General features: G+C 46.8%; 1 protein-coding gene across 3 annotated transcripts in view; it reads left to right on the forward strand.

Moving 5' to 3' along the window:
- Positions 1 to 26,476, forward strand: part of OSMR (oncostatin M receptor) — a 345,202-nt gene that overhangs the window by 147,116 nt on the left and 171,610 nt on the right. For all 3 annotated transcript variants that reach the window (XM_069221332.1, XM_069221326.1, XM_069221330.1), the window contains exon 6: positions 26,145 to 26,274. In XM_069221332.1, coding sequence (XP_069077433.1) covers positions 26,145 to 26,274 — 130 coding nt within the window. The remainder of the gene's footprint in view (positions 1 to 26,144; positions 26,275 to 26,476) is intronic.

The raw sequence follows: 26,476 nt of genomic DNA on the forward strand, positions 1-26,476 counted from the left end.
TAAATGATTAAACACATGCGCAGCTACATCGTTTTCCCCCAGGTGGAGGATTTGGTCACAGTGAAAGCAGATTTCTATGCAATGGGACATATTCCAAACATTATTGGGGCAATAGACGGTACACATATTGCATTTGTCTCCCCCCCCCGGAGAAATGAACAGGTGTTCAGAAATCGAAACATCTTTCACTCAATGAATGTGCAGATAGTGTGCCTGGTGGACCGGTACATCTCCCATGTCAATGCAAAGTATCCTGGGCCTGTGCATGATGTCTTTATCCTGAGGAATAGCAGCATCCCAAATGTGATGGCTCAACTCTGGAGGCACCGTGTGTGGCTAATAGGTGAGCCCTGGTTCCCACCCAGTAGGTGTTGGTGCATGGGTATGGTGTGGGCCCTAAGGGTTAGCGTGTGTCTAACAGTTGTCCCTCAATATTTTCAGGTGACTCTGGTTACCCCATCCTCTCATGGCTACTGACCCCTGTGAGGAATCCCAGGGCAAGGGCAGAGGAACGTTCCAATGAGGCACATGGGTGAACAAGAAGAATAATAGAAAAGACATTCAGCCTCCTGAAGGCCAGGTTTCTAACAGGTGGATCCCTGTACTACTCACCCAAGAAGGCGTGCCAGATCATCGTGGCATGCTGTATGTTACACAACCTTGCCTTACATTGCCAGGTGCCTTTTCTGCAGGAGGATGAGGATGGAGATGGGCGTGTGGCAGCAGTGGACCCTGTGGACAGTGAAGATGAGGAGGAAGATGATGAGGATGAGGACAACAGAAGTTCTATAATACAACAATACTTCCAATGACACACAGGTAAGACAGTGTAATTTCACTTTACATTGACAGTTTTGTGTTTGACATTGTCACTGGCAGGCTGATTTTCCCACCTCTCTGGTCACTAACTGTACCCTTTGGCATCTCTATTTGCAGATATCTGTGCCCCACTATCACTCCTGGTGTGTTGACTGCAGGCAACTACAGGTTATTCCTATGTATACATTACTGAACAGTTGTATTGCAGTGTTTAAAGCTTGTTAAATGAATACATAGAATACATAGTTCATTCATTTGACAGACTCCATACCTGTATTTATTCGAATGGTGTTTATGTAAGTGCTAATAAGTAGAGGGGGATGTGTAATGGGCTGGGGTGATGGTGGAGGAATGTCCAGGTTAGAGTACAGTCTACTTCTATCACAGGTGCATTGTCCAAGGGGGCATAGGAAGTGGAGCAATGGCAGTTCAAGGTGGACAGGGTGACAATCAGGAGAGTCTTATTTCCCAGCGGGGGTCTTAGCATTAGTCTCTGGCTTCTGCCTGGATCGCAGGGACCGTTTGCAGGGTGGTTCTCCTTCTGCAGGGGGTGGGGTGCTGGTGGCCTGTTGTTCCTGTGGTGGGGCCTCCTGTCCACTAGCGGCAGCAGAGGTGGCCATGTCTGCCAGCACCCCTGCAATGGTGACCGGGGTGGTGTGGATGTCCTTCAAGTCCTCCCTGATCTCCATGTACTGCCCCTCCTACAGCCGCTGGGTCTCCTGCAACTTGTCCAGTATCTGGCCCATCGTCTCCTGGGAATGGTGGTATGCTCCTAGGATGTTAGTGAGTGCCTCCTGGACAGTCAGTTCCCTGGGCCTGTCCTCCTCTTGTCGCACAGAAGTCCTCCCAGCTTCCCTGTTGTCCTGTGCCTTTGACCCCTGAACCGTGTGCCACTGCCACTGATCCCAGGTCCCTGATTGTCCTGTGTTTGTGGGGTGGCCTGGGGTCTCTGTAGTGGTGGACACACTGCTGATTGGCGTGTCCTGGGGACAGAGGTATGGGCCCGCTGGGTGGGTACTGTGTTGGTGTTTCCTGAGGCGGGGGCTCTGTGGTGGTATGGGACTGTGCCTGGGTAACCAACTGTCCGGAGATCCCTGATGGGCCAGGTTGGCCATCCTGATCCAGGTGTCCAGAGCGGCTGCCATCACTGTAGGCCTCTTCTGGGGGGGACTGGATGTTGCTGGCACCTCCTCTCCGGTGACGTTGGGTGGGGGACCTGTGGGGATGTAATTTCAGTGTTATTGTTTCTGTGTGTGTCATCTTGTGCATGGGTGTGTTGCCCTCTATGGTAGTTATTGCCCTGTCAGCTTTGCATTGTGTGAGTAGTTATTTAGTGGCTAGGTGATTCTCTCTATTGTGAATGCTTTAGTGATGGGTGTCCATGCAGATCTGTGATGGGGGTCCGTACTTTGGTGTTACATGCATGGCTTGATATTGGGAGGGATGGGTTGTGATGGTGGGGTGTGTGTGAGGTGGTGGAGTCATGGGAGTGAGGGTAAGGGTGGGGTTTTGTGATGTCATACAGGTAGGGGGGGTGATAGTAATAGAAATTTGACTTACCAGAGTCCAGTCCTCCTCCTACTCCTGCCCTCAGGATGCATGATTGCCAAGACTTGCTCCTCACATGTTGTTAGTTGTGGGGGAGGAGGTGGGAGTCCACCGCCAGTCCTCTGTACAGCTAGTTGGTGTCTTGCTGCTGTGGAACGCACCTTCCCCCGTAGGTCGTTCCACCTTTTCCTGATGTCATCCCTTGTTCTGGGGTGCTGTCCCACAGCGTTGACCCTGTCCACGATTCTCCGCTAGAGCTCCATCTTCCTTGCAATGGATGTCTGTTGCATCTGTGATCCGAATAGCTGTGGCTCTACCCGGATGATTTCCTCCACCATGACCCTTAGCTCCTCCTCTGAGAACCTGGGGTGTTATTGTGGTGCCATGGGTGTAGTGTGAGTGGTGTGGGTGTGTGGGGTGATGTGTTGGGGTGTGTGATGTGAGGTGCGTGGATGGTGTATAGGTGATGGTGGTGTGTGGCTGTTGTCTTGTCTGTTGTCTAGCTATCTCTCTTGTGGCAATTGTTTTTAATCGTAAAGGGTTGAGGGTAATGTGGGTGTGTGTTTTATAGTGGTGTGGGTGTGGTGTGTGTGTCAGGTGTGTGTAGTTTGAATTGTCCAATGTGGGGTTGTTTTGTTAGGTTGCGTGTATTTTGAGCATAGCGGTATGTACCGCCTATGGTTTAGCACCATTGAATGTCCGCCATGGTGATTTGTGGGTCATAATGCTGTGAGCATTGTTCTGTTTGCGTAACGGTATGGGATTTGCTACTGCCAGTTTATCACTGACCTTTGGGCTGGCAGACTTGTGTGTGTGGCTGTATAGTGACAGATTGCTATGTGTGGGTTATTATATGGTTGCCGGTAATCCGCTGCGGCGGCCGTATGTTGGCGGCAGTCAGCATGGCAGTAAGCCGTACTCTCTGCCAATGTCATAATGAGGGCCATTGTTTTGTAAAACAGTGGAGTGTAATAAAGAACTAGAAATATGCACATCTATGTGATAATGGATATGCAGTGGTTTCTGTGTTATCACAAATTGACTTTACTGACTAAAAGTGTTCCCAGATTAATGGGGGATCATTTGTACAGTTACAGTTAAATAGTCTTTTTGATTTTTTAATTGCCCTTACAACTTCCCTGCTGGTCCCTCTCAGTGGTAGTTTGGACCTTTATGGTACACTTTCAATCAACGCTTTTCAGTCACCATCGTCAGAGCTAAATGATTACACAGGCAGTGTGTGGCTACAGTCACAGAAACTAAACATATAAATGTGCATCAGTCTACAACATTGGATTTGAAAGCTCTATTAGGCTTTTCTTTTGAATAAAATGCAAACTATTGATGCAATGAGGGTACGAAATACTATAATGCCTTATCCATCACTATCTAAAACTATCTAAAAGCATAATCTGCTAGCAGTCCAAAAAGTAAAGTCAGCAAGGTATATTTCCATGAGGGAACACATGCATCAACTGAGGACATCACCTACTTTGTAAGATGCTAATGCAATCTTTTTGGGGAATATAGTTGTTATTAATTGTCATGTTCTGAAATTAGGTGTCTAAGATCCCCCTGAGTGTTTTTAAACATTGCTCAGCAAGTATTTTAGCCAGCTGAAATTGAATGCTGAAATTGGCTCAGCTGATCAGAATGCTAGGCATTTTGGGGGTCATTCCGACCCTGACGGTCCATGACCGCCAGGGCCGGGGACCGCGGAAGCACCGCCAACAGGCTGGCGGTGCTTCCTTGGCCATTCTGACCGCGGCGGTAAAGCCGCGGTCAGAAAAGGGCAACCAGCGGTTTCCCACCGGTTTACCCCTGGCCAGCCGCCATGGGGATTCCGACCCCCTTCCCGCCATCCTGTTCCTGGCGGTTTTTACCGCCAGGAACAGGATGGCGGGAACGGGTGTCGTGGGGCCCCTGGGGGCCCCTGCACTGCCCATGCCACTGGCATGGGCAGTGCAGGGGCTCCCTAACAGGGCCCCATATAGATTTTCAGTGTCTGCTTTGCAGACACTGAAAATCGCGACGGGTGCCACTCCACCCGTCGCACCCCTTCAACTCCGCCGGCTCCATTCAGAGCCGGCTTCATTGTTGAAGGGGGTTTCCCGCTGGGCCGGCGGGCGGCCTTCTGGCGGTCGCCCGCCGGCCCAGCGGGAAAGCCAGAATGACCCCCTTTGTCTCTAACCACTGTTGTTTTACTGCATTTAGTGAAGCAGGAACATAGAGCAGTCAGAAGAAAAGGTCTGTTTATCTGCCTGTGTTTGATGAGATTGGAGGGTTTGATGAAAATATTCTTATTGCCAACATGCCATCTGACATTAAAAGCCTTTAAATACCCTTTGTCAGGAAATAGGAAGAGTGACAGGCACACAGGAGCTGGAAGCGCGGGAGAACGGGATTGGAAAGCTTAGACGGGCAGGAACTCTGAATCACTAGCTATCTGAAAATGCAACCATAACTCATTTCCTGGGTCAGTGTCATTTACAGGTCAAGAGGGGTAGAGCTCTATTTAAACTCCCTGGGGCCCCAGCTCTTGCTTGGCAATAAGTTGCATATTTGCATTGGCTCTTCTGATACTAACTTCAGTTTTCACCAGTTTTGCATCCCACACTGTTTGTTGTTTCCTTCCTTTCAGTTTGTTCGGTTCCCTCATTAGTATCATTTCTCGTTCTTTTGATTGTGCTGGTTATTTTTCTCTTTTCTGGTAGAGTCTTACCTCTTTGTTTTATGTAGCGTCCTCGAGCATTCGCCGAATTCCTGGCCAGCTCCGGGCTCGTTATAGCATTGTCTGCTGCTGGGACTGGTAAGTCTTGTTTCAGTTGTTATATGTATTTTATATTCAGATGGCTTCCTTACTGACATTCAGCTGCGTATCTTTGAACTACCAAAGATCCATATCATCAAGGGTACCATCCCTAGAAGTAGACGAAGTCTTAGAGAGTGAGCTCCAGTCCTTAATTTCTTTCTTACTCTCTTTCCTTGTTTCTCCACGGGTATCACTGTCTGGTGATATGTATCATTCTGTTCATTAGTACAGATCCTCAGGGATGGCAGGCGCTCAGCATTGATCCTGGACAAGAGTGAGCCCTTTTGATGAACCATCTTAATATGCAACATCGAACCCTGACACCCTTCTTCTCTTTATATGCTCTTGCCTTTTGCTCATAATTGTGGGATAAGCAATTAATAGTGATTAACCCTTTCTCCCCGCAGTTATTTGCATTATACATTGAACCATTTATTCAATCTCTAAAGGGGATGGAGGAGATAAAACCCTTGACACTGCACCATTATGAAGTGAAAATCCTGGCATACGCAGATGATATTGCTATCTTGGCCCTTGCCCTGATCAGTGGTCTACAGATGGTGGTTGCTGCAGCCCAATCATTCGATGAAGTTGCCAGGTATAAGTTAAAGCCGGCAAGACCCAGATCTTATCTAATCTGATTCCTCCTTCCCAGGACAAGCGGTGGGTTCAGTCGTGGTGTATCTTGGGGTCACTATATCTGTTAATATCTCGGGCTCTTGGATAATAATTATGGGAAGCTGTATCAACATTCTTCTGCAGTTTCCATAAATGGAATAGCTTTCACCTGGGTCTCTTTGGTCAATGCAATCTAATTAAGATGATCATCCTCCATTGGTACCTGTATCTCTTTCATTGTATCCCACTTTTTCTTCCAGTGGCCTTTTTTACCAAAGTGAAGACTTTGCGGCAGGAGTTTATTTGGGGCTACTGGAAGCCTTGCTGTAAGATTCAATTTCTACAGCAGCCGAAGGAAGATGGGGGGATCACACTCCTGGTACTTAGTTTTTATTATTTGGCGTAATTTTTTTCCCTGACTTAGGATGGTACTGGGATGCGAGGGGTGGCCACTGGGTCATATGTTTACAAAGTTTCTCCCACATGAGGAATCAATAACTCCTGGTGTGGGGATTGTTGACACAATGTACTTCAAGAGAACCCGCTTTAAGATGCTAAAAGTTTTTCATGGTTTTCATCTCATCTGGGGCTTATTTGAGAGAATTTTCCCAGGTATCACCCCAGTTTAATCAGCTTACGTATTTAGGTTACAACCCTAACCTTCCTCCTAGCATTCATATAGGGTTTAAGAAGATTTGGGGGAGGGTCAACCTGTTGACGTTTGGTCAATTATTCAAGGTGGATGCTTCTTTCCCTGGGTTCAAGAATTTATAGCAACAGGTTTCTCTTCCCGATACAGCTTTTCATAGAAATCTTCATTTGCAACATTTTATCTCAAATATTAAGGTAGTGGATCAGAGTTGTTCCCATAATCCTTGCCTGATCTTATCATGCAGGGCCCATTAATCGGGCTGGTCTATAAGTCTATTTGTTTCTAATCCTTTAATAAGGGGGGTGATCCTTTACTGAGCTAATAAGTGGAGCCACTGACTTAAATTGGAGGTAACGGTTGCCAGCCTCCGGCTCAGTAATGTTTTGTTCCTTGTAGCTCTAAACGTATTATGTGTTAAGGTACATCACCTCAAGTGTATTAATTACTGGTACTATGCTCCTCACCATTTCTTTATGATGAAACTACAGTTGGAGTATTGCTGATTTCGTTGTGGACTTGCAGGAGCCAATGTGGTTCATGTCTTTGCATCTTGTTCGGCTTTGTATTGGGCAATTGTTTTTGGCATTTCCAACCTGGTGGTCAGATTTTGATCCCAAGTTTATCATGTTAGATCACTCATCTGCTATTCTTCCCCATTTCAGGGCGTATACTACTTTCTACCATATTAGCACGGTTGATTTTGGCACGATTTTGGCTTTTCTGTAAGCCTCCCAACCCATGGATCTGGTGGTGGGAATTTTTAACCAAAGTAGGCTGGAGATGGGGTTAATTGAGAATGACTCTCGGAAGAAAAAGGTGGGGTGGATCTGGAATCCAGTGCAGGGGTGGCTAGCCTCCTTGGCTGCTCCACAGGAGGACAGGCCGGCCTAGCCTATTAGTTTGATTTATTTTCCATGGTGCTCTCCTCCATGCCTGTATGATAGTTTTTTTTGTACATGCTACTTTGCTTTACTTGCTCTCCCCCCTTTTTTGGCTTTTTAATTGTTGGATTGACGAGTAATTGATGTGATCCCAGTCTGTCTTGGTATTGATTGTTTGCACTGCAATTTCAAAAATTAGTTTTGAAAAACACCCTTTCTAGAGAGTTTTCAGCTTTGTTAATATTCTGAGCAGTGTAGGAGGCTGGACTGGCTTGTAGTGAGTACCAAGGGGTACTTACACCTTGCACCAGGCCCAGGTATCCCTTATTAGTGTATAGGGTGTCTAGCAGCTTAGGCTGATAGATAATGGTAGCTTAGCAGAGCAGCTTAGGCTGAACTAGGAGACGAGTGAAGCTCCTACAGTACCACTAGTGTCACTTGCACAATATCATAAGAAAACACAATACACAGATATACTAAAAATAAAGGTACTTTATTTTTATGGCAATATGCCAAAAATATCTCAGTGAGTACCCTCAGTATGATGATAGCAAATATACACAAGATATATGTACACAATACCAAAAATATGCAGTATAGCCTTAGAAAACAGTGCAAACAATGTATAGTTACAATAGGATGCAATGGGGACACATAGGGATAGGGGCAACACAAACCATATACTCCAAAAGTGGAATGCGAACCACGAATGGACCCCAAACCTATGTGACCTTGTAGAGGGTCGCTGGGACTATTAGAAAATAGTAAGGGTTAGAAAAATAGCCCACCCCAAGACCCTGAAAAGTGAGTGCAAAGTGCACTAAAGTTCCCCAAAGGACAAAGAAGACGTGATAGGGGAATTCTGCAGGAAAGACACAAACCAGCAATGCAACAATGATGGATTTCCAGTCGAGGGTACCTGTGGAACAAGGGGACCAAGTCCAAAAGTCACAAGCAAGTCGGAGATGGGCAGATGCCCAGGAAATGCCAGCTGTGGGTGCAAAGAAGCTGCTACTGGACAGTAGAAGCTGAGGATTCTGCAGGAACGACAAGGGCTAGAGACTTCCCCTTTGGAGGATGGATCCCCCACGCCGTGGAGAGTCGTGCAGAAGTGTTTTCCTGCTGAAAGACTGCCAACAAGCCTTGCTAGCTGCAAATCATGCGGTTAGGGTTTTTGGTTGCTGCTGTGGCCCAGGAGGGACCAGGATGTCGCCAATTGCGTCTGGGGACAGAGGGGGCGTCGAGCAAGACAAGGAGCCCTCTCAGAAGCAGGCAGCACCCGCAGAAGTGCCGGAACAGGCACTATGAAGAGGAGTGAAACGGTGCTCACCCAAAGTCGCACAAAGGAGTCCCACGTCGCCGGAGGACAACTTAGAAAGTCGTGCAATGCAGGTTAGAGTGCCGTAGACCCAGGCTTGGCTGTGCACAAAGGATTTCCACCGGAAGTGCACAGAGGCCGGAGTAGCTGCAAAAGTCACGGTTCCCAGCAATGCAGTCTGGCGTGGGGAGGCAAGGACTTACCTCCACCAAACTTGGACTGAAGAGTCACTGGACTGTGGGAGTCACTTGGACAGAGTTGCTGGATTCAAGGGATCTCGCTCGTCGTGCTGAGAGGAGACCCAGGGTACCGGTAATGCAGTTCTTTGGTGCCTGCGGTTGCAGGGGGACGATTCCGTCGGCCCACGGGAGATTTCTTCGGAGCTTCTAGTGCAGAGAGGAGGCAGACTACCCCACAGCATGCACCACCAGGAAAACAGTCGAGAAGGCGGCAGGATCAGCGTTACAGAGTTGCAGTAGTCGTCTTCGCTACTTTGTTGCAGTTTTGCAGGCTTCCAGTGCGGTCAGCAGTCGATTCCTTGGCAGAAGGTGAAGAGAGAGATGCAGAGGAACTCTGATGAGCTCTTGCATTCGTTATCTAAGGAATTCCCCAAAGCAGAGACCCTAAATAGCCAGAAAAGAGGGTTTGGCTACTTAGGAGAGAGGATAGGCTAGCAACACCTGAAGGAGCCTATCAGAAGGAGTCTCTGACGTCACCTGCTGGCCCTGGCCACTCAGAGCAGTCCAGTGTGCCAGCAGCACCTCTGTTTCCAAGATGGCAGAGGTCTGGAGCACACTGGAGGAGCTCTGGACACCTCCCAGGGGAGGTGCAGGTCAGGGGAGTGGTCACTCCCCTTTCCTTTGTCCAGTTTCGCGCCAGAGCAGGGCTAAGGGGTCCCTGAACCGGTGTAGACTGGCTTATGCAGAAATGGGCACCATCTGTGCCCATGAAAGCATTTCCAGAGGCTGGGGGAGGCTACTCCTCCCTGCCTTCACACCATTTTCCAAAGGGAGAGGGTGTAACACCCTCTCTCTGAGGAAGTCCTTTGTTCTGCCATCCTGGGCCAGGCCTGGCTGGACCCCAGGAGGGCAGAAACCTGTCTGAGGGGTTGGCAGCAGCAGCAGCTGCAGTGAAACCCCTGAAAAGGCAGTTTGGCAGTACCAGGGTCTGTGCTACAGGCCACTGGGATCATGGGATTGTGCCAACTATGCCAGGATGGCATAGAGGGGGCAATTCCATGATCATAGACATGTTACATGGCCATATTCGGAGTTACCATTGTGAAGCTACACATAGGTAGTGACCTATGTGTAGTGCACGCGTGTAATGGTGTCCCCGCACTCACAAAGTACGGGGAATTTGCCCTGAACAATGTGGGGGTACCTTGGCTAGTGCCAGGGTGCCCTCACACTAAGTAACTTTGCACCTAACCTTTACCAGGTAAAGGTTAGACATATAGGTGACTTATAAGTTACTAAAGTGTAGTGGTAAATGGCTGTGAAATAACGTGGACGTTATTTCACTCAGGCTGCAGTGGCAGGCCTGTGTAAGAATTGTCAGAGCTCCCTATGGGTGGCAAAAGAAATGCTGCAGCCCATAGGGATCTCCTGGAACCCCAATACCCTGGGTACCTCAGTACCATATACTAGGGAATTATAAGGGTGTTCCAGTAAGCCAATGTAAATTGGTAAAATTGGTCACTAGCCTGTTAGTGACAATTTGAAAGAAATGAGAGAGCATAACCACTGAGGTTCTGGATAGCAGAGCCTCAGTGAGACAGTTAGTCATAACACAGGTAACACAGTCAGGCACACTTATGAGCACTGGGGCCCTGGCTCGCAGGGTCCCAGTGACACATACAACTAAAACAACATATATACAGTGAAAAATGGGGGTAACATGCCAGGCAAGATGGTACTTTCCTACACCCCCCCCCCCCCAAACGAAGGACAATAAGACTAGTCATTACCTGATGGGTCTTCATTGTCTAAGTGTAAATATCTGGAGAGTCCATCTGCATTGGAGTGGGTACTCCCAGGTCTATGTTCCACTGTATAGTCCATTCCCTGTAGGGATATGGACCACCTCAACAATTTAGGATTTTCACCTTTCATTTGTTTTAGCCAAAGTAGAGGTTTGTGGTCTGTCTGAACAATGAAGTGAGTGCCAAACAGGTATGGCCTCAACTTCTTCAGTGCCCAGACCACAGCAAAGGCCTCCCTCTCAATGGCAGACCAACGCTTTTCTCTAGGGGTCAACCTCCTACTAATAAAAGCAACAGGTTGATCCTGGCCCTCAGAATTAAGTTGTGATAGGATTGCCCCTACTCCTAATTCAGATGCATCAGTTTGGACATATAATTTTTTAGAGTAACAAGGGCTTTTTAGGACAGGTGCAGAGCACATGGCCTGCTTCAGCTCCTCAAAAGCTTTCTGACAGTTTGCTGTCCACAATACCTTCTTAGGCATTTTCTTGGATGTGAGGTCATTAAGAGGGGCTGCAATGGAGCCATAGTTCTTGATGAACCTCCTGTAGTACCCAGTGAGGCCTAAAAAGGCTCTCACCTGGGTCTGAGTAGTAGGGGGAACCCAATCAATAATTGTTTGGATTTTCCCCTGAAGTGGTGCAATCTGTTCCCCACCAACCAGGTGTCCCAGATAAACCACTTTCCCCTGCCCTATCTGGCACTTTGAAGCCTTGATAGTGAGGCCTGCCTTTTGCAGGGCCTCTAAAACTTTCCATAGGTGGACCAGGTGATCATCCCAGCTGGAGCTAAAGACAGCTATATCGTCCAAATATGCTGCACTGAAAGCTTCCAGCCCTTGCAGGACTGTGTTCACCAACCTCTGAAAAGTGGCAGGTGCATTTTTCAATCCAAAAGGCATTACTGTGAATTGGTAATGTCCTCCAATGGTTGAAAATGCAGTTTTAGCTTTAGCATCTTCTGATAATTTGATCTGCCAATACCCTGCAGTCAAATCAAAAGTGTTTAGATACTTGGCAGATGCCAGTGTATCTATGAGCTCATTTGCCCTGGGTATAGGGTGAGCATCAGTTTTGGTTACCTGGTTGAGACCTCTGTAGTCAACACAAAACCGCATTTCCTTCTTTCCATCTTTGGAATGTGGTTTTGGTACAAGTACCACAGGAGAAGCCCATGGACTTTCAGAGTGCTCAACCACTCCCAGTTCTAACATTTTCTGCACCTCTTGCTTTATGCAGTCTCTGACATGGTCAGGCTGCCTATAGATCTTACTTTTGACAGGCAAGCTGTCTCCAGTATCTATAGTGTGCTCACACCAAGAAGTGGTACCTGGCACAGTAGAGATGAGTTCAGAAAACTGACCCAGGAGATTTATGCAGTGGTCTTTCTGCTCAGCAGTAAGACAATCTGCTAGTACAACACCTTCCACCAGAGCATCTTGTTCTGTGGAAGAGAAGAGATCAGGTAGAGGATCACTGTCTTCGTCCTGTCCCTCATCAGTTGCCATGAGCAGGGTGAGATCAGCCCTGTCATAGTAGGGTTTCAGGCGGTTGACATGGAGCACCCTAAGGGGACTCCTGGCAGTGCCTAAGTCAACTAAATAGGTGACTTCACCCTTTTTGTCAACAATTGTGTGGGGTCCACTCCATTTATCTTGGAGTGCTCTTGGGGCCACAGGCTCCAAGACCCACACTTTCTGCCCTGGTTGGTACTGAACCAAAACAGCCTTCTGGTCATGCCATTGCTTCTGGAGCTCTTGGCTGGCCTGAAGGTTTTTACTTGCCTTTTTCATGTACTCAGCAAACCTTGATCTGAGGCCAAGTACATAATCCACAATATCTTGCTTTGGAGATTTTAAAGGTTGTTCCCAACCCTCCTTGACAAGTGTTAGTGGACCCCTAACAGGGTGTCCAAAGAGGAGTTCAAAGGGGCTGAAGCCCACTCCTTTCTGGGGTACCTCCCTGTAGGCAAAAAGGAGGCATGGTAAAAGGATATCCCATCTCCTGCGGAGTTTTTCAGGGAGTCCCATAATCATGCCTTTGAGAGTATTGTTAAATCTCTCCACCAGTCCATTTGTTTGTGGACGATAGGGTGTGGTGAACTTGTATGTCACCCCACACTCCTTCCACATGGCCTTCAAGTAAGCGGACATGAAATTGCTTCCTCTGTCTGAAACTACCTCTTTTGGGAAGACCACCCTGGAAAAGATTCCCAGGAGGGCCTTTGCCACTGCAGGAGCTGTAGTGGTCCTTAGAGGAATTGCTTCAGGATATCTGGTGGCATGGTCCACTACCACCAAGATAAACTTATTGCCTGAAGCAGTAGGAGGGTCAAGGGGGCCAACTATGTCAACCCCTACCCTTTCACAGGCAGTGGAATAAGGGGTGCCTTTGGGGTGCCACCTGTCTTGCCACTGGCTTGCCAGGTTTCACAGGACTTACAAAAATCTTTTGTGTCCTCAGACATTCTAGGCCAATGAAACAAGGGAACAAGCCTGTCCCAAGTTTTCATTTACCCCAAATGTCCAGCAAGGGGAATGTCGTGAGAAAGAGTTAGGAGGAACTTTCTGTACTCCTGAGGAATCACCAATCTCCTGGCAGCTCCAGGTTTTGGATCCCTTGCTTCAGTGTACAAGAGGTTGTCCTCCCAGTAAACTCTGTGAGAGTTACTGACATCCCCATTTGCTTGTTTGACAGCTTGCTGTCTTAGACCCTCTAGTGTGGGACAGGTCTGCTGTGCCACACTCAGCTCCTCCCTGGCAGGCCCCCATTCACCCAAAAGCTCAGCAGTGTCTGCTTCCAGCTCCTCTGGTGTAGGTTCTGCACAGGGTGGAAATTCTTCTTCCTCAGAACAAGAATCCACTGTAGACGGAGGGATAGTAGGTAGTGCTTTACTTCTACTAGCCCTAGCTTTAGGGAACACTTGGTCCATTGTTCCAGGATCCAAGTCACCCTGTCCTTTTTGCTTTTTGGCCTGAGCCCTGGTTAAAGCAAAAATATGCCCTGGAATGCCCAGCATTGCTGCATGAGCCTCCAACTCCACTTCTGCCCACGCTGATGTCTCTAAATCATTCCCTAATAGACAGTCTACAGGTAAATCTGAGGCAACCACAACTTTCTTTGGGCCAGTAACCCCCTCCCCAGTTGAGATTTACAACAGCCATGGGGTGGCTAAGGGTGTTGTTGTGAGCATCGGTTACTTGGTACTGGTGACCAAGTAGGTGTTGTTCAGGGTGGACCAGTTTCTCTATCACCATTGTGACACTGGCACCTGTGTCCCTGTAGGACTGAACCTCAACACCATTTATTAGGGGTAGTTGCTTGTACTTATCCATGTTAAGGGGACAAGCAACCAAGGTGGCTAAATCAATAGCCCCCTCAGAGACTAACACAGCCTCTGTGGTCTCCCTAATCAGACCAACCCCAACTAAGTTACCAAAGGTGAGCCCAGCTACTCCCTTAGATTGGCTATTAGTAGGTTTGCTCCCACCACCACTGCTATTAGTAGGGACACTAGGTGTAGCAGTAGGGGTTGTAGTGGTAGGAGGCTTGGTGCTTTTCTTTGGACAACTGGGATCTGTTGTCCAATGGCCTTTTATTTGACATAAATAGCACCATGGTTTCTTTTCTTTGTTTTGATTGGAAGAGGATTTGGGCCCACCACCCCCACCAGAGTGTTTTTGTGGGCCTGATGAAGACTCATTTTTAGATTTGTCCCCACCCTTGTCTGAAGACTTACCATCCTTCTTCTTATTGCCATCTTTGTCACCCCCTGTATGAACTTTTCTGTTCACCCTTGTTCTGACCCATTTGTCTGCCTTCTTTCCCAATTCTTGGGGAGAGGTCAGATCAGAGTCCACTAAGTACTGGTGCAACAAATCAGACACACAATTATTAAGAATATGCTATCTCAGGATCAAGTTATACAGGCTTTCATAATCAGTAACTTTACTGCCATGTAACCACCCCTCCAAGGCCTTCACTGAATGGTCAACAAAATCAACCCAGTCTTGTGAAGACTCCTTTTTGGTCTCTCTGAACTTCATCCTGTACTGTTCAGTGGTTAAGCCATAACCATCCAGGAGTGCATTCTTAAGAACTGTAAAATTATTGGCATCCCTTTCTTTCACAGTAAGGAGCCTATCCCTACCCTTTCCACTAAATGATAGCCATAGGATAGCAGCCCACTGCCTTTGAGGGACATCCTGTACACCACAGGCCCTCTCAAGTGCAGCAAACCACTTGTTAATGTCATCCCCCTCCTTATAAGGGGGAACTATCTTGTGCAGATTCCTGGAATCATGCTCTTTTGCAGGATGACTATGGGGAATACTGCTGCTGCCACCATGGGTTTCTAAACCCAATTTCTGTCTTTCTCTCTCAATTTTAAGCACTGTCTATCCAAATCCAGCTATTGCTTCTTGAGCTTCAGTCTGGTTTGTTCCACTCTCAATCTATTGAGCTCCCTTTCTAACAATCTGTCATCAGGGTGGGTGGGAGGGACATGTCTTGAAACAGAAGTGTGGTGAGAATGTACAGAAGGAGACCCATCCCTTACAGAAGGCATCCTAACAGCTTGGTTAACAGAAACATCACTTCTACTGTGATGAGAAGGAATACTCTTGCTATGATGTGAAACAACACTATCAGTATGGTGTGAATCTACATCAGTACCAACTATGCTAGGCTGTCTAGTAATGGGCAGGCTAGGAAGTTTCTTTCCTGACTCTTTTTCTAGGGGAGTCCCTGGATCAGATTGTGAACCATTAGCTACTTTTTCAACAGAGTGGGCCCCTTTGGCCTTATCCTGTTCTATAAGCATGTTAACCAACACTTCTCTGGGGGGATTCTTCCCTACACTCAAACCTCTCTCTATGCAGAGACTCCTTGCTCCTTTCCAGCTAAGGTGATCATATGCAAGTTTGGACAGATGAACAGTTTGGCCTGTGCCAGACATTTTAGAAAGAGTTTAAGTGACAGAAGAAGGGAGAAAAAGTTTTTCAGAACTTTTAGAAAGACAGAAAAAAAACTTTTAAAACTTTTTAGGAATTTTAGAAAGTTTAGAGGTACTTTTCAGCACTTAGAAAAGAGTGAAAGAGGAAATGCAAAACCTTTTGGTTAGGTGTACATACACTGAACTTGTTTTGTATATTTTTCTCTTATGAAAAGTACAATGACAAGAGTGGTAAGTAGTCTCAAAGCACTTATCCCACCGCTGCACAACCAATGTAGGAGGCTGGACTGGCTTGTAGTGAGTACCAAGGGGTACTTACACCTTGCACCAGGCCCAGGTATCCCTTATTAGTGTATAGGGTGTCTAGCAGCTTAGGCTGATAGATAATGGTAGCTTAGCAGAGCAGCTTAGGCTGAACTAGGAGACGAGTGAAGCTCCTACAGTACCACTAGTGTCACTTGCACAATATCATAAGAAAACACAATACACAGATATACTAAAAATAAAGGTACTTTATTTTTATGACAATATGCCAAAAGTATCTCAGTGAGTACCCTCAATATGAGGATAGCAAATATACACAAGATATATGTACACAATACCAAAAATATGCAGTATAGTCTTAGAAAACAGTGCAAACAATGTATAGTTACAATAGGATGCAATGGGGACACATAAGGATAGGGGCAACACAAACCATATACTCCAAAAGTGGAATGCAAACCACGAATGGACCCCAAACCTATGTGACCTTGTAGAGGGTCGCTGGGACTATTAGAAAATAGTAAGGGTTAGAAAAATAGCCCACCCCAAGACCCTGAAAAGTGAGTGCAAAGTGCACTAAAGTTCCCCAAAGGACAAAGAAGACGTGATAGGGGAATTCTGCAGGAAAGACACAAACCAGCAATGCAACAACGATGGATTTCCAGTCGAGGGTACCTGTGGAACAAGGGGACCAAGTCCAAAAGTCACAAGCAAGTCGGAGATGGGCAGATGCCCAGGAAATGCCAGCTGTGGGTGCAAAGAAGCTGCTACTGGACAGTAGAAGCTGGGAATTCTGCAGGAACGACAAGGGCTAGAGACTTCCCCTTTGGAGGATGGATCCCCCACGCCGTGGAGAGTCGTGCAGAAGTACTTTCCCGCTGAAAGACCGCCAACAAGCCTTGCTAGCTGCAAATCGTGCAGTTAGGGTTTTTGGATGCTGCTGTGGCCCAGGAGGGACCAGGATGTCGCCAATTGTGTCTGGGGACAGAGGGGGCGTCGAGCAAGACAAGGAGTCCTCTCAGAAGCAGGCAGCACCCGAAGAAGTGCCAGAACAGGCACTACAAAGAAGAGTGAAATGGTGATCACCCGAAGTCGCACAAAGGAGTCCCACGTCGCCGGAGGACAACTTAGAAAGTCGTGCAATGCAGGTTAGAGTGCCGTAGACCCAGGCTTGGCTGTGCACAAAGGATTTCCGCCGGAAGTGCACAGAGGCCGGAGTAGCTGCAAAAGTCGCGGTTCCCAGCAATGCAGTCTGGCGTGGGGAGGCAAGGACTTACCTCCACCAAACTTGGACTGAAGAGTCACTGGACTGTGGGAGTCACTTGGACTGAGTTGCTGGATTCAAGGGACCTCGCTCGTCGTGCTGAGAGGAGACCCAGGGTACCGGTAATGCAGTTCTTTGGTGCCTGCGGTTGCAGGGGGACGATTCCGTCGGCCCACGGGAGATTTCTTCGGAGCTTCTAGTGCAGAGAGGAGGCAGACTACCCCCACAGCATGCACCACCAGGAAAACAGTCGAGAAGGCGGCAGGATCAGCGTTACAGAGTTGCAGTAGTCGTCTTCGCTACTTTGTTGCAGTTTTGCAGGCTTCCAGCGCGGTCAGCAGTCGATTCCTTGGCAGAAGGTGAAGAGAGAGATGCAGAGGAACTCTGATGAGCTCTTGCATTCGTTATCTAAGGAATTCCCCAAAGCAGAGACCCTAAATAGCCAGAAAAGAGGGTTTGGCTACTTAGGAGAGAGGATAGGCTAGCAACACCTGAAGGAGCCTATCAGAAGGAGTCTCTGACGTCACCTGCTGGCCCTGGCCACTCAGAGCAGTCCAGTGTGCCAGCGGCACCTCTGTTTCCAAGATGGCAGAGGTCTGGAGCACACTGGAGGAGCTCTGGACACCTCCCAGGGGAGGTGCAGGTCAGGGGAGTGGTCACTCCCCTTTCCTTTGTCCAGTTTCGCGCCAGAGCAGGGCTAAGGGGTCCCTGAACCGGTGTAGACTGGCTTATGCAGAAATGGGCACCATCTGTGCCCATGAAAGCATTTCCAGAGGCTGGGGGAGGCTACTCCTCCCCTGCCTTCACACCATTTTCCAAAGGGAGAGGGTGTAACACCCTCTCTCTGAGGAAGTCCTTTGTTCTGCCATCCTGGGCCAGGCCTGGCTGGACCCCAGGAGGGCAGAAACCTGTCTGAGGGGTTGGCAGTAGCAGCAGCTGCAGTGGAACCCCTGAAAAGGCAGTTTGGCAGTACCAGGGTCTGTGCTACAGGCCACTGGGATCATGGGATTGTGCCAACTATGCCAGGATGGCATAGAGGGGGCAATTCCATGATCATAGACATGTTACATGGCCATATTCGGAGTTACCATTGTGAAGCTACACATAGGTAGTGACCTATGTGTAGTGCACGCGTGTAATGGTGTCCCCGCACTCACAAAGTCCGGGGAATTTGCCCTGAACAATGTGGGGGCACCTTGGCTAGTGCCAGGGTGCCCTCACACTAAGTAACTTTGCACCTAACCTTTACCAGGTAAAGGTTAGACATATAGGTGACTTATAAGTTACTAAAGTGCAGTGGTAAATGGCTGTGAAATAACGTGGACGTTATTTCACTCAGGCTGCAGTGGCAGGCCTGTGTAAGAATTGTCAGAGCTCCCTATGGGTGGCAAAAGAAATGCTGCAGCCCATAGGGATCTCCTGGAACCCCAATACCCTGGGTACCTCAGTACCATATACTAGGGAATTATAAGGGTGTTCCAGTAAGCCAATGTAAATTGGTAAAATTGGTCACTAGCCTGTTAGTGACAATTTGAAAGAAATGAGAGAGCATAACCACTGAGGTTCTGGATAGCAGAGCCTCAGTGAGACAGTTAGTCATAACACAGGTAACACAGTCAGGCACACTTATGAGCACTGGGGCCCTGGCTTGCAGGGTCCCAGAGACACATACAACTAAAACAACATATATACAGTGAAAAATGGGGGTAACATGCCAGGCAAGATGGTACTTTCCTACAAGCAGTGTGCAAAGTGGGAGACAGTTGTCCTCAGAGACATAATAAATATCTCAATTTAAGTGTCACAAGTACACAACTTATTGCTCAACTAATATATTAACTGCGAGCTTAATCACTGAACATCTCATACAGACATGAAACACGTCTTCCTAGGCAGTTTCTAGATTGAAGATAGACATACCTGGTTATATCTGTACAGCCTGAATCAAACATAATTTCTTACTGTTAGAAAGTGCCTCTTTTAATGTGGTCATCCCATTTTGTGCTGGATGGTATTGCTTGTTTTTAAACTCTGCACACAGGGGCACTGCTGACCAGGCCCCAGTGAATGAGTTCTGACCTTTAAAACATGGTAAACTTGGCTAATATCCAATTGACATATGTAGGAAGCTGGCTCTGTACATACTATCTCAAAATGAGAGACAATGTGCACAGAGTCCATGGGTTCCCCAAGAGGCTTGACAGAGGCAATAATAGATAATACTAATTGTGGTAGTGTGGTTGAGCAGTTAGGCTTATCAGAGGGTAGTGTTAAGCATTTGTTGTACACACACAGGCAATAAATGAGAACACACTCAATGACAACTCCAGGCCAATAGGTTTTTATATAGAAAAATATTATTTTCATAATTTATTTTAGAACCACAAGATTCAAATTGCAGTTAAGTACATTAAATGTAAGGTACTTTGCATAGGTATAGATAGGACTTTGAATCAAAACAGTAATGTACACAGTTTGGCATAAAATGGCAATAAGCTATTTTTAAAGTGGGCACAGTGCAAAATTCAACAGTTCCTGGGGAGGATAAGTACAGTTAGGTTAATGTGGTAAGTAAAGCACTTACAAGTTCAGTCTCCGGGGCATAGGCAGCCCACCTTTGGGGGTTCAAGTCAACCCCAAACACCCAGCACCAGCAACACAGGGCTGGTCAGGTGCAGAGGTCAAAGAGGGGCCCAAATAACATAGGCGCCTATGGAGACAGGGGGTGCTCCGGTTCTAGTCTGCTGGCAGGTAAGTACCTGTGTCCTCGGGGAGCAGACCAGGGGTGTTTAGTAGAGCACTGGGGGAGGGTTCCAAGTAGGCACACAAAGCACACCCTCAGCGGCACGGGCGGCTGGGTGCAGTGGGCAAACAAGGCGTCGGGTTTGTATTTGAAATCAATGGAGGGACCCGGGGGTCACTCAGGCGTTGCAGGTAGGGCACAGGGGGGCTTCTCTAGCCAGCCACCAACTGGGCAAGGGTGAGGGCCGCCTTCTGGTCATTGCTGCACCGGTGGTTGGTTCTTCACGAGCCTGGGGGTTGCGGGTGCAGTGCTTCTTCCAGGCGGCGGGTTTCTTCTTTCCGGACAGTTGCGGTCGGGGGGGGGTCCTTGGAATTCCCTCCGCAGGTATCGTCGTGGGGGTGCAGAGAGGTTAGCCCAGGGTAGATGTGGCGTCAGATTCTTCTTGGGATCCTCTCTGGGTTGTTGGTTTGTCTGGACACGGGCCAGGGGCGTTGGGTGCAGAGTCGTGGGGACTCACACTTATGGAGTGAGGTGAGAGTCCCTTTAAAGATGATTTCTTCTTGCTTGATGTAGACAGTTCCGCTGTCCTCTGGAGTTCTTGGTCCTTTGTAGTTCCAGGGCAGTCCTCTGAGTCAGCAGAGGTCGCTGGTCCCCGTCGGATGCATCACTGGCGCAGGTTCTTTGAATTGGGAGACAGGCCAGTAGGGCTGGGGCCAAAGCAGTTGTCGTCTTCCTTCTTCTCTGCGGGGTTTTCAGGTCAGCAATCCTTCTTCTTTGTAGGTCATCAGGAATAGTAAATTTAGGGGTGTGTTAGGGCTGGAGGGCACACCCCTAAATTTAGTATGACAGTATGGCTACTGTCCCTGAGGGTGGCTACACCCTCCTTGTGCCTCCTCCTTTTGCCATGTCCAAAACAAGATGGAGGATTTTCTAAGGAGGGGATCACATCAGCTCTGGTCACCTTAAGGGGAATCCTGGCTGCGGGGTTGACTCCTCCTTGTTTTTCTCATTATCTCCCCGGAGTTGCCACCAAAAGTAGGGGCTGTGTCCAGAGGGCAGGAATCTCCACTAGCTGGAGTGCCCTGGGGCATTGTAACACCAGGCTTGGATCACCGCCAGGTGTTACAGTTCTTGCAGGGTGAGGTGTGAAGCACCTCCACCCAGGACAGGCTTTGTTCCTGGTCACAGAGTACACAAAGGCACTCACCCCATGTGGCCAGAAACTGGTCTGGAAGTGGCAGGCTGGCAGAGACCAGTCAGCCTAGCACTATTAGTTGGGCTGGCATGCAAGGGGCAGCTCTAAGATGCCCTCTGTGTGCATTTCTCAGTAAATCCCCCACTGACATCAGTGTGGATTTATTGTGCTGAGAAGTTTGGTACCAAACTTCCCAGTATTCAGTGTAGCCATTATGGAATTGTGGAGTGCGTGTTTGACAAACTCCCAGACCATATACTCTGTATGGCTACCCTGCACTTACAATGTCTAAGAATTGACTTTGACACTGTAGGGGCATAGTGCTCCTGCAGCAATGCCCTCACCTGAAGTATAGTGCACCCTGCCTTAGGGCTGTAAGACCTGCTAGAGGGGTGACTTACCTATGCCACAGGCAGTGGGTTGTGGGCATGGCACTCTGAGGGGAGTGCCATGTCGACTTAGTATTTTTCTCCCCACCAGCACACACAAGCTGTGAGGCAGTGTGCATGGGCTTAGTGAGGGTCCCCAGGGTGGCATAATACATGTTGCAGCCCTTAGAGACCTTCCCTGGCCACAGGTCCTTTGGTACCAGGGGTACCTTTTACAAGGTACTTATCTGTGTGCCACGGTTGTGCCAATTGTGGAGACAAAGGTACAGTTTTAGGGAAAGAATACTGGTGCTGGGGCCTGGTTAGCAGGGTCTCAGCACACTTTAAATCAAAGCTGGCATCATCAAAAGGCAAAGAGTTAGGGGGTAACCATGCCAACAGTGGCATTCTCCTACAACATATTTAACTTTACAGTAAGGCCATAGTATATAGTGCAGAAAAATACATCAGTGGCATGGAAAGTTAAATTATGTGGACTACAGCTCTTCTTGTGCCATCCATTAGACTAGAGTGACAAAGAGAACATGATTTCAGGCCTAGAGTGACAAAGAGAACATGTCTTCAGGCCTACCTGTGTAGCCTGAATCCTGCAGCTTTTAAAAGTGCAGGAAAACCTGTCAAAATAATGCTTTCCCACATGAAAGAGCCCTAATTCTAAATATAAAAACTTTTATGTTATCCCCAAGTATCCCTGTTAGCCCACAAGGTAGGATGCTGAGTGTTTAAAAATGATACAAGCATGAATCGAGTGTTTGGCAAGTACCTACAGTCTAGTCTAGTCTTGAACCTACAGTGACTAGCCCCCAGAAGCTATTTGCACTGTAAAAGGGTAGTATCTGTCCTACATAACTCTGCTGTCTTTGGTTTGGGACAAACTGTCAGAACATTTCAAACACTACGTTTAATGTTTGTTAAAAATCTAATTCAGTGGTGAAGTCAGATGTTTAATAAATATTTAGGAACAGTGACTTTTAAAAAGTTAAACTTTGTCTCCCTAAATTTCCAGTCAGCTAATTAGCATTACCTTTCCAGCAACTATCAGTGCTTCCTCTTAATGAGGTGAGAAAACTGTGCCCCAAGCAGAAACAATGGTGTAGGCCTTTTGGCAGGGAGATGTGGGTGTCAGTTTTGCGAATCCTTTGAGATCAGTAATGGCAGTTGGGAAGGGTTTACAACTTCATTAATTTTCAGGGGACCAGGGACAGGGCTGCCCTTTCATTGTTAGGTGAGAAGGCCCAAAAAACAGTTTGCTGTAGCTGAAGAAGATAGGCATGCTAATTTCCCTAAACACACCCTTCGCTGGCACATCAGCAGCCTATAAGAGGGCAGAAAGGTGTTGCCATCTTGGATTTGCTCCAGAAAAGTGCACTACAGGATAACTTAAGGTAGGACAAACAGGATGTGCTGAAAATGTGAGAAGGGTTGCCCAAAGATTTTTTTCTTATCGGTTAGGGAGTTCCCAGGAGTCACATCCACCCACCGGTTTATGAAACCAACAAAAGTGGCACCTGACTCTCACGTTATCAGAACACTCTCTGAACCTATGGAAGAAGAGAAAAATGCTAGACTTGATGTTTGAGATCAGAAGGGCTGGACCTCCTTACACGTATACCAAGGACAACAATGTGGACTCCAAGGGTTAGTTGGCTGTGTGGCCACAGAGACAAAACAAGCTGCAATAGGCCTGGAAAAGTAATGCCTGGACCTGAACTGGATCCTTCCGTGGTCTCTGTTGGAGTGAGTCCTGACCCCTGAGTGCTTTCCCTGAGGTCTTGGGAGCCTTAGACGTGACTAAGAGGAGCTGCTCCTAAAAGATTGAAAAGCTGGGCCTTAGACGTGTCAGTGGGACCTCACATTAATAGTGTACGATTTTGGGTGGAATATGTTGTATACAGCTTCAGGCTTGCCCTGCTGGAGTATTTTGAAGTCCACAAGAAATAATAAGTTAGAAGGTAGAAATCATAATCAGGAAAAGGAGCAAAAAGATTCCGCCCAAAGCAAGGACTTTGGTGGCTTCTGGAGGATTTTAAGGTCCATAAAAATACTAAGTTCGAAGGTAGAAATCATGACCAGGCACAGGTGCAAAAAGAATTCACCCATTATAAAGACTTTGGCATCTGCAAAATATGAATTTCTCCCACTCAGGACCTCATCCAATGGCTATCCAGCCTTGAGAGGACTTCATCAGATACAGCCTACAACCTTGCCCTGCTGGTGGATTATGACTTCCATTTTGGAGATTAAATTGGAAATAAAATCTTGACCAAGATGACCCGCTTTGTCTATCTAGGTCCCAGTCAACTGCCAACCATGACTTCTGATTGGTGCTTTCCTTTCTCTTGGCACTTTTTGCCTTAAATCTTTCAAAGTTCACATCTTCGGTTCCCATTTTTGATTTTTGTTGTTTCGCGTCATTTTACTCAATATTTAAATATTTCTCTATTTGTAGAAATTGGTTGTGAGATTTGTATTGTGCTGTGTTTTGGCTTTTTAAGTGTTATGTTACCACAAAATATTTTCACAGTTTCCTAAGTAAAACCTGCCTGCTCTGCACAATAGCTAGATAGGGTTGAGCCTAGATTTAAATCATTAAAACTGTGTTCTGCCCTGGCCAGTTTGTGGCCCAATTCCTTGTGGGCCATTCCCATCCACCCCATTTAATAACCCACTTCCTTACACTTACTTTTTAATAAACTACTACTAACAGAATCCCTAACCAAGCTGGAACTGAGTATTGTTATAATTACCTTTCTAAAGTGGGGAGAGTCATTCTTGTTACCAGAACATTAATTATGAACATCTGCCACAATGATCAATAAGTCTGAAAAAAGGCAAGGGTTATCTGCCATCACTGTGGTGAATTGGTCTCCCCCGATAATCTTTGCTGTTAGTGGATTCCCTGAAACAGAGACCATTCATTGGGAAGCACCCTGCCCTTGCTGCACAGACACAATTTCATCATTAATCACTCCCATAGCATTAATTAAAAAATTAACAGTGGAGGTAATAGAAGGGCAATCCATGCCAGCGAGGGAGGTAAATCATTATTTCCTCTTACCTTTGTCAATAATCAGATGCAACCAGATCCCATGATAAAACTTGAAAAGGGGTGGCCACTGATGGGTGCAGTTGGGACCCCTTCTTTGCCTGGTCTTCGTCCGGGCATATCCCAGGTGCGAATGGCAGAAGTAATTTATGGCACTGGGGATTATTCCACCTCCTCCCCTTGTCGAACCAAACACCAAAGAAGCCTTGGAGGTGTTGTTGCTTCCTCTGAGGCACAGCAGCAAAGCAGTGACTTTAGTGGTAAATACCTACAAGTCACACATGCTGATATTTATTGGGGATATTGACCTGGTACAGTAAGCCAAATGTTATTCCATAAAACATGTGATAGGCAATAATTATTGCACCTGATAAATAATGAACATGAATAATGGTTACCTTGGTATCTGTTGTTATTGGTGTGATAATCAAACCTCATTGGTTAGGGAGTACCCAGGAGTCACATCCACCCACCGGTTTGTAAAACCAACAAAAGTGGCTCAAAGTGGCACAAAAGTGGCATCTAGTCTTGAACTTACAATGACTAGCCCCCAGAAGCTTTTTGCACTGCTACTTGAACCATCATATAGTAACACACTCAATGGAGTAATGGAGTAGGAGTCATTGGAGGAAGAACTTAACACCATCTGCCCTATTTAGAGTGGATGGTGTAGTGTCTGTTTTCCATCTCCCTTACCACAGAGTAAAACTTGGCGATGAGGGACAGGAAAAAATAATAATAACCCCTATACCCTGGGAGAAAACTCCCATAGTGTGGGAGACATTCATTTTTTTTTTGTTTTTCAATAGCAAACTCCCACTTTGGGAGTTTGCTATTGAAAAACAAAACGTTTTCAAAGGATTGCTGTACATCCATGATAACTGATGGCAGACACACACCAAACGTTCTCTATATTGAAAGGAACTGCTGTGACAGTGGTTCCTTTCAATGTACAGAGTTCTCAGCTGGCCCAGTAGGCACATCTAAATTTGGTGGGCAGAGTACTTTCGGGATGGAGGACATAATGTCCTCCTTCATTCCGACAGACACTACTCTGTGCGCCAAACTTTTCTCACAGCTACCCACAGTTCCATAAGTATTTTATGGCAATCTTCTGCTTACATTAGTCAAAACAATTTACCACATATGTATATTTTTTCGTGTGCATTTTTAAGAGTCGCAGATATTGTTTCTGCTGTTAAAATGTGTCACGTTTGAGCTACCATATTTGTAGCGATAGTGATTAAAATGGATCCCACAAATGAAGAACCATTAATCTCACTGATACCAGTATCAGAGTAATTTGCTTCCTTTTATAACAATACAGGAAATATTTTATACTGACTTCCAAGAAGGATATTCACTGATACCATAGTGAACTGCAGGGCTGTTTCCACTGCCGATCAGTAGGCTTTGAATGCAGGCCTTCTTAGCTCAGTCATAATATGAAAAATATGCTTTTCAACAGTGTTATTGCCCACAATTATCAGGGTATTAACAGGGCATTAACTGATATTAAAGCCACAGCAGGAAAAAGAGTGCTTATGTGACAGTTCGTCTTAGATTTGGTTGTTCTTAATTATGCAGTTTCTTTAGACACTGATTTCATTATGCTTAACATGCACTAATATATATATATATTTGTATTTCCATTATAGCGCCACCTGATAAACCGAAAAACCTTTCTTGTGAAACCCAGGATTTAAAAGCTTTATCGTGCAGGTGGTCACCAGGCAAGCTTTCCAACCTCTCGGGTGTTCGTTCTATAACCTACAGTCTATTTGAATGGTAGGTGTTGTCAATAAAGTTTTCAAGTTTAATTGTTTAGTTAAGGCATAATATGCATTTCTTGGTACACTTTATAAACAGCTCCATGGTAATATGAGTGAGTTTATATACTACACTTAGATTTACAGAGAATTTTTAAAACATACAAAGTAATTTATTGTTATTGGGCCAGATAAAATGCCTGAAAATCTGTTCTTGGACG

This window comes from Pleurodeles waltl, chromosome 1_1 (genome assembly GCF_031143425.1).
Source record: "Pleurodeles waltl isolate 20211129_DDA chromosome 1_1, aPleWal1.hap1.20221129, whole genome shotgun sequence".
Lineage (NCBI taxonomy): Eukaryota > Metazoa > Chordata > Amphibia > Caudata > Salamandridae > Pleurodeles > Pleurodeles waltl.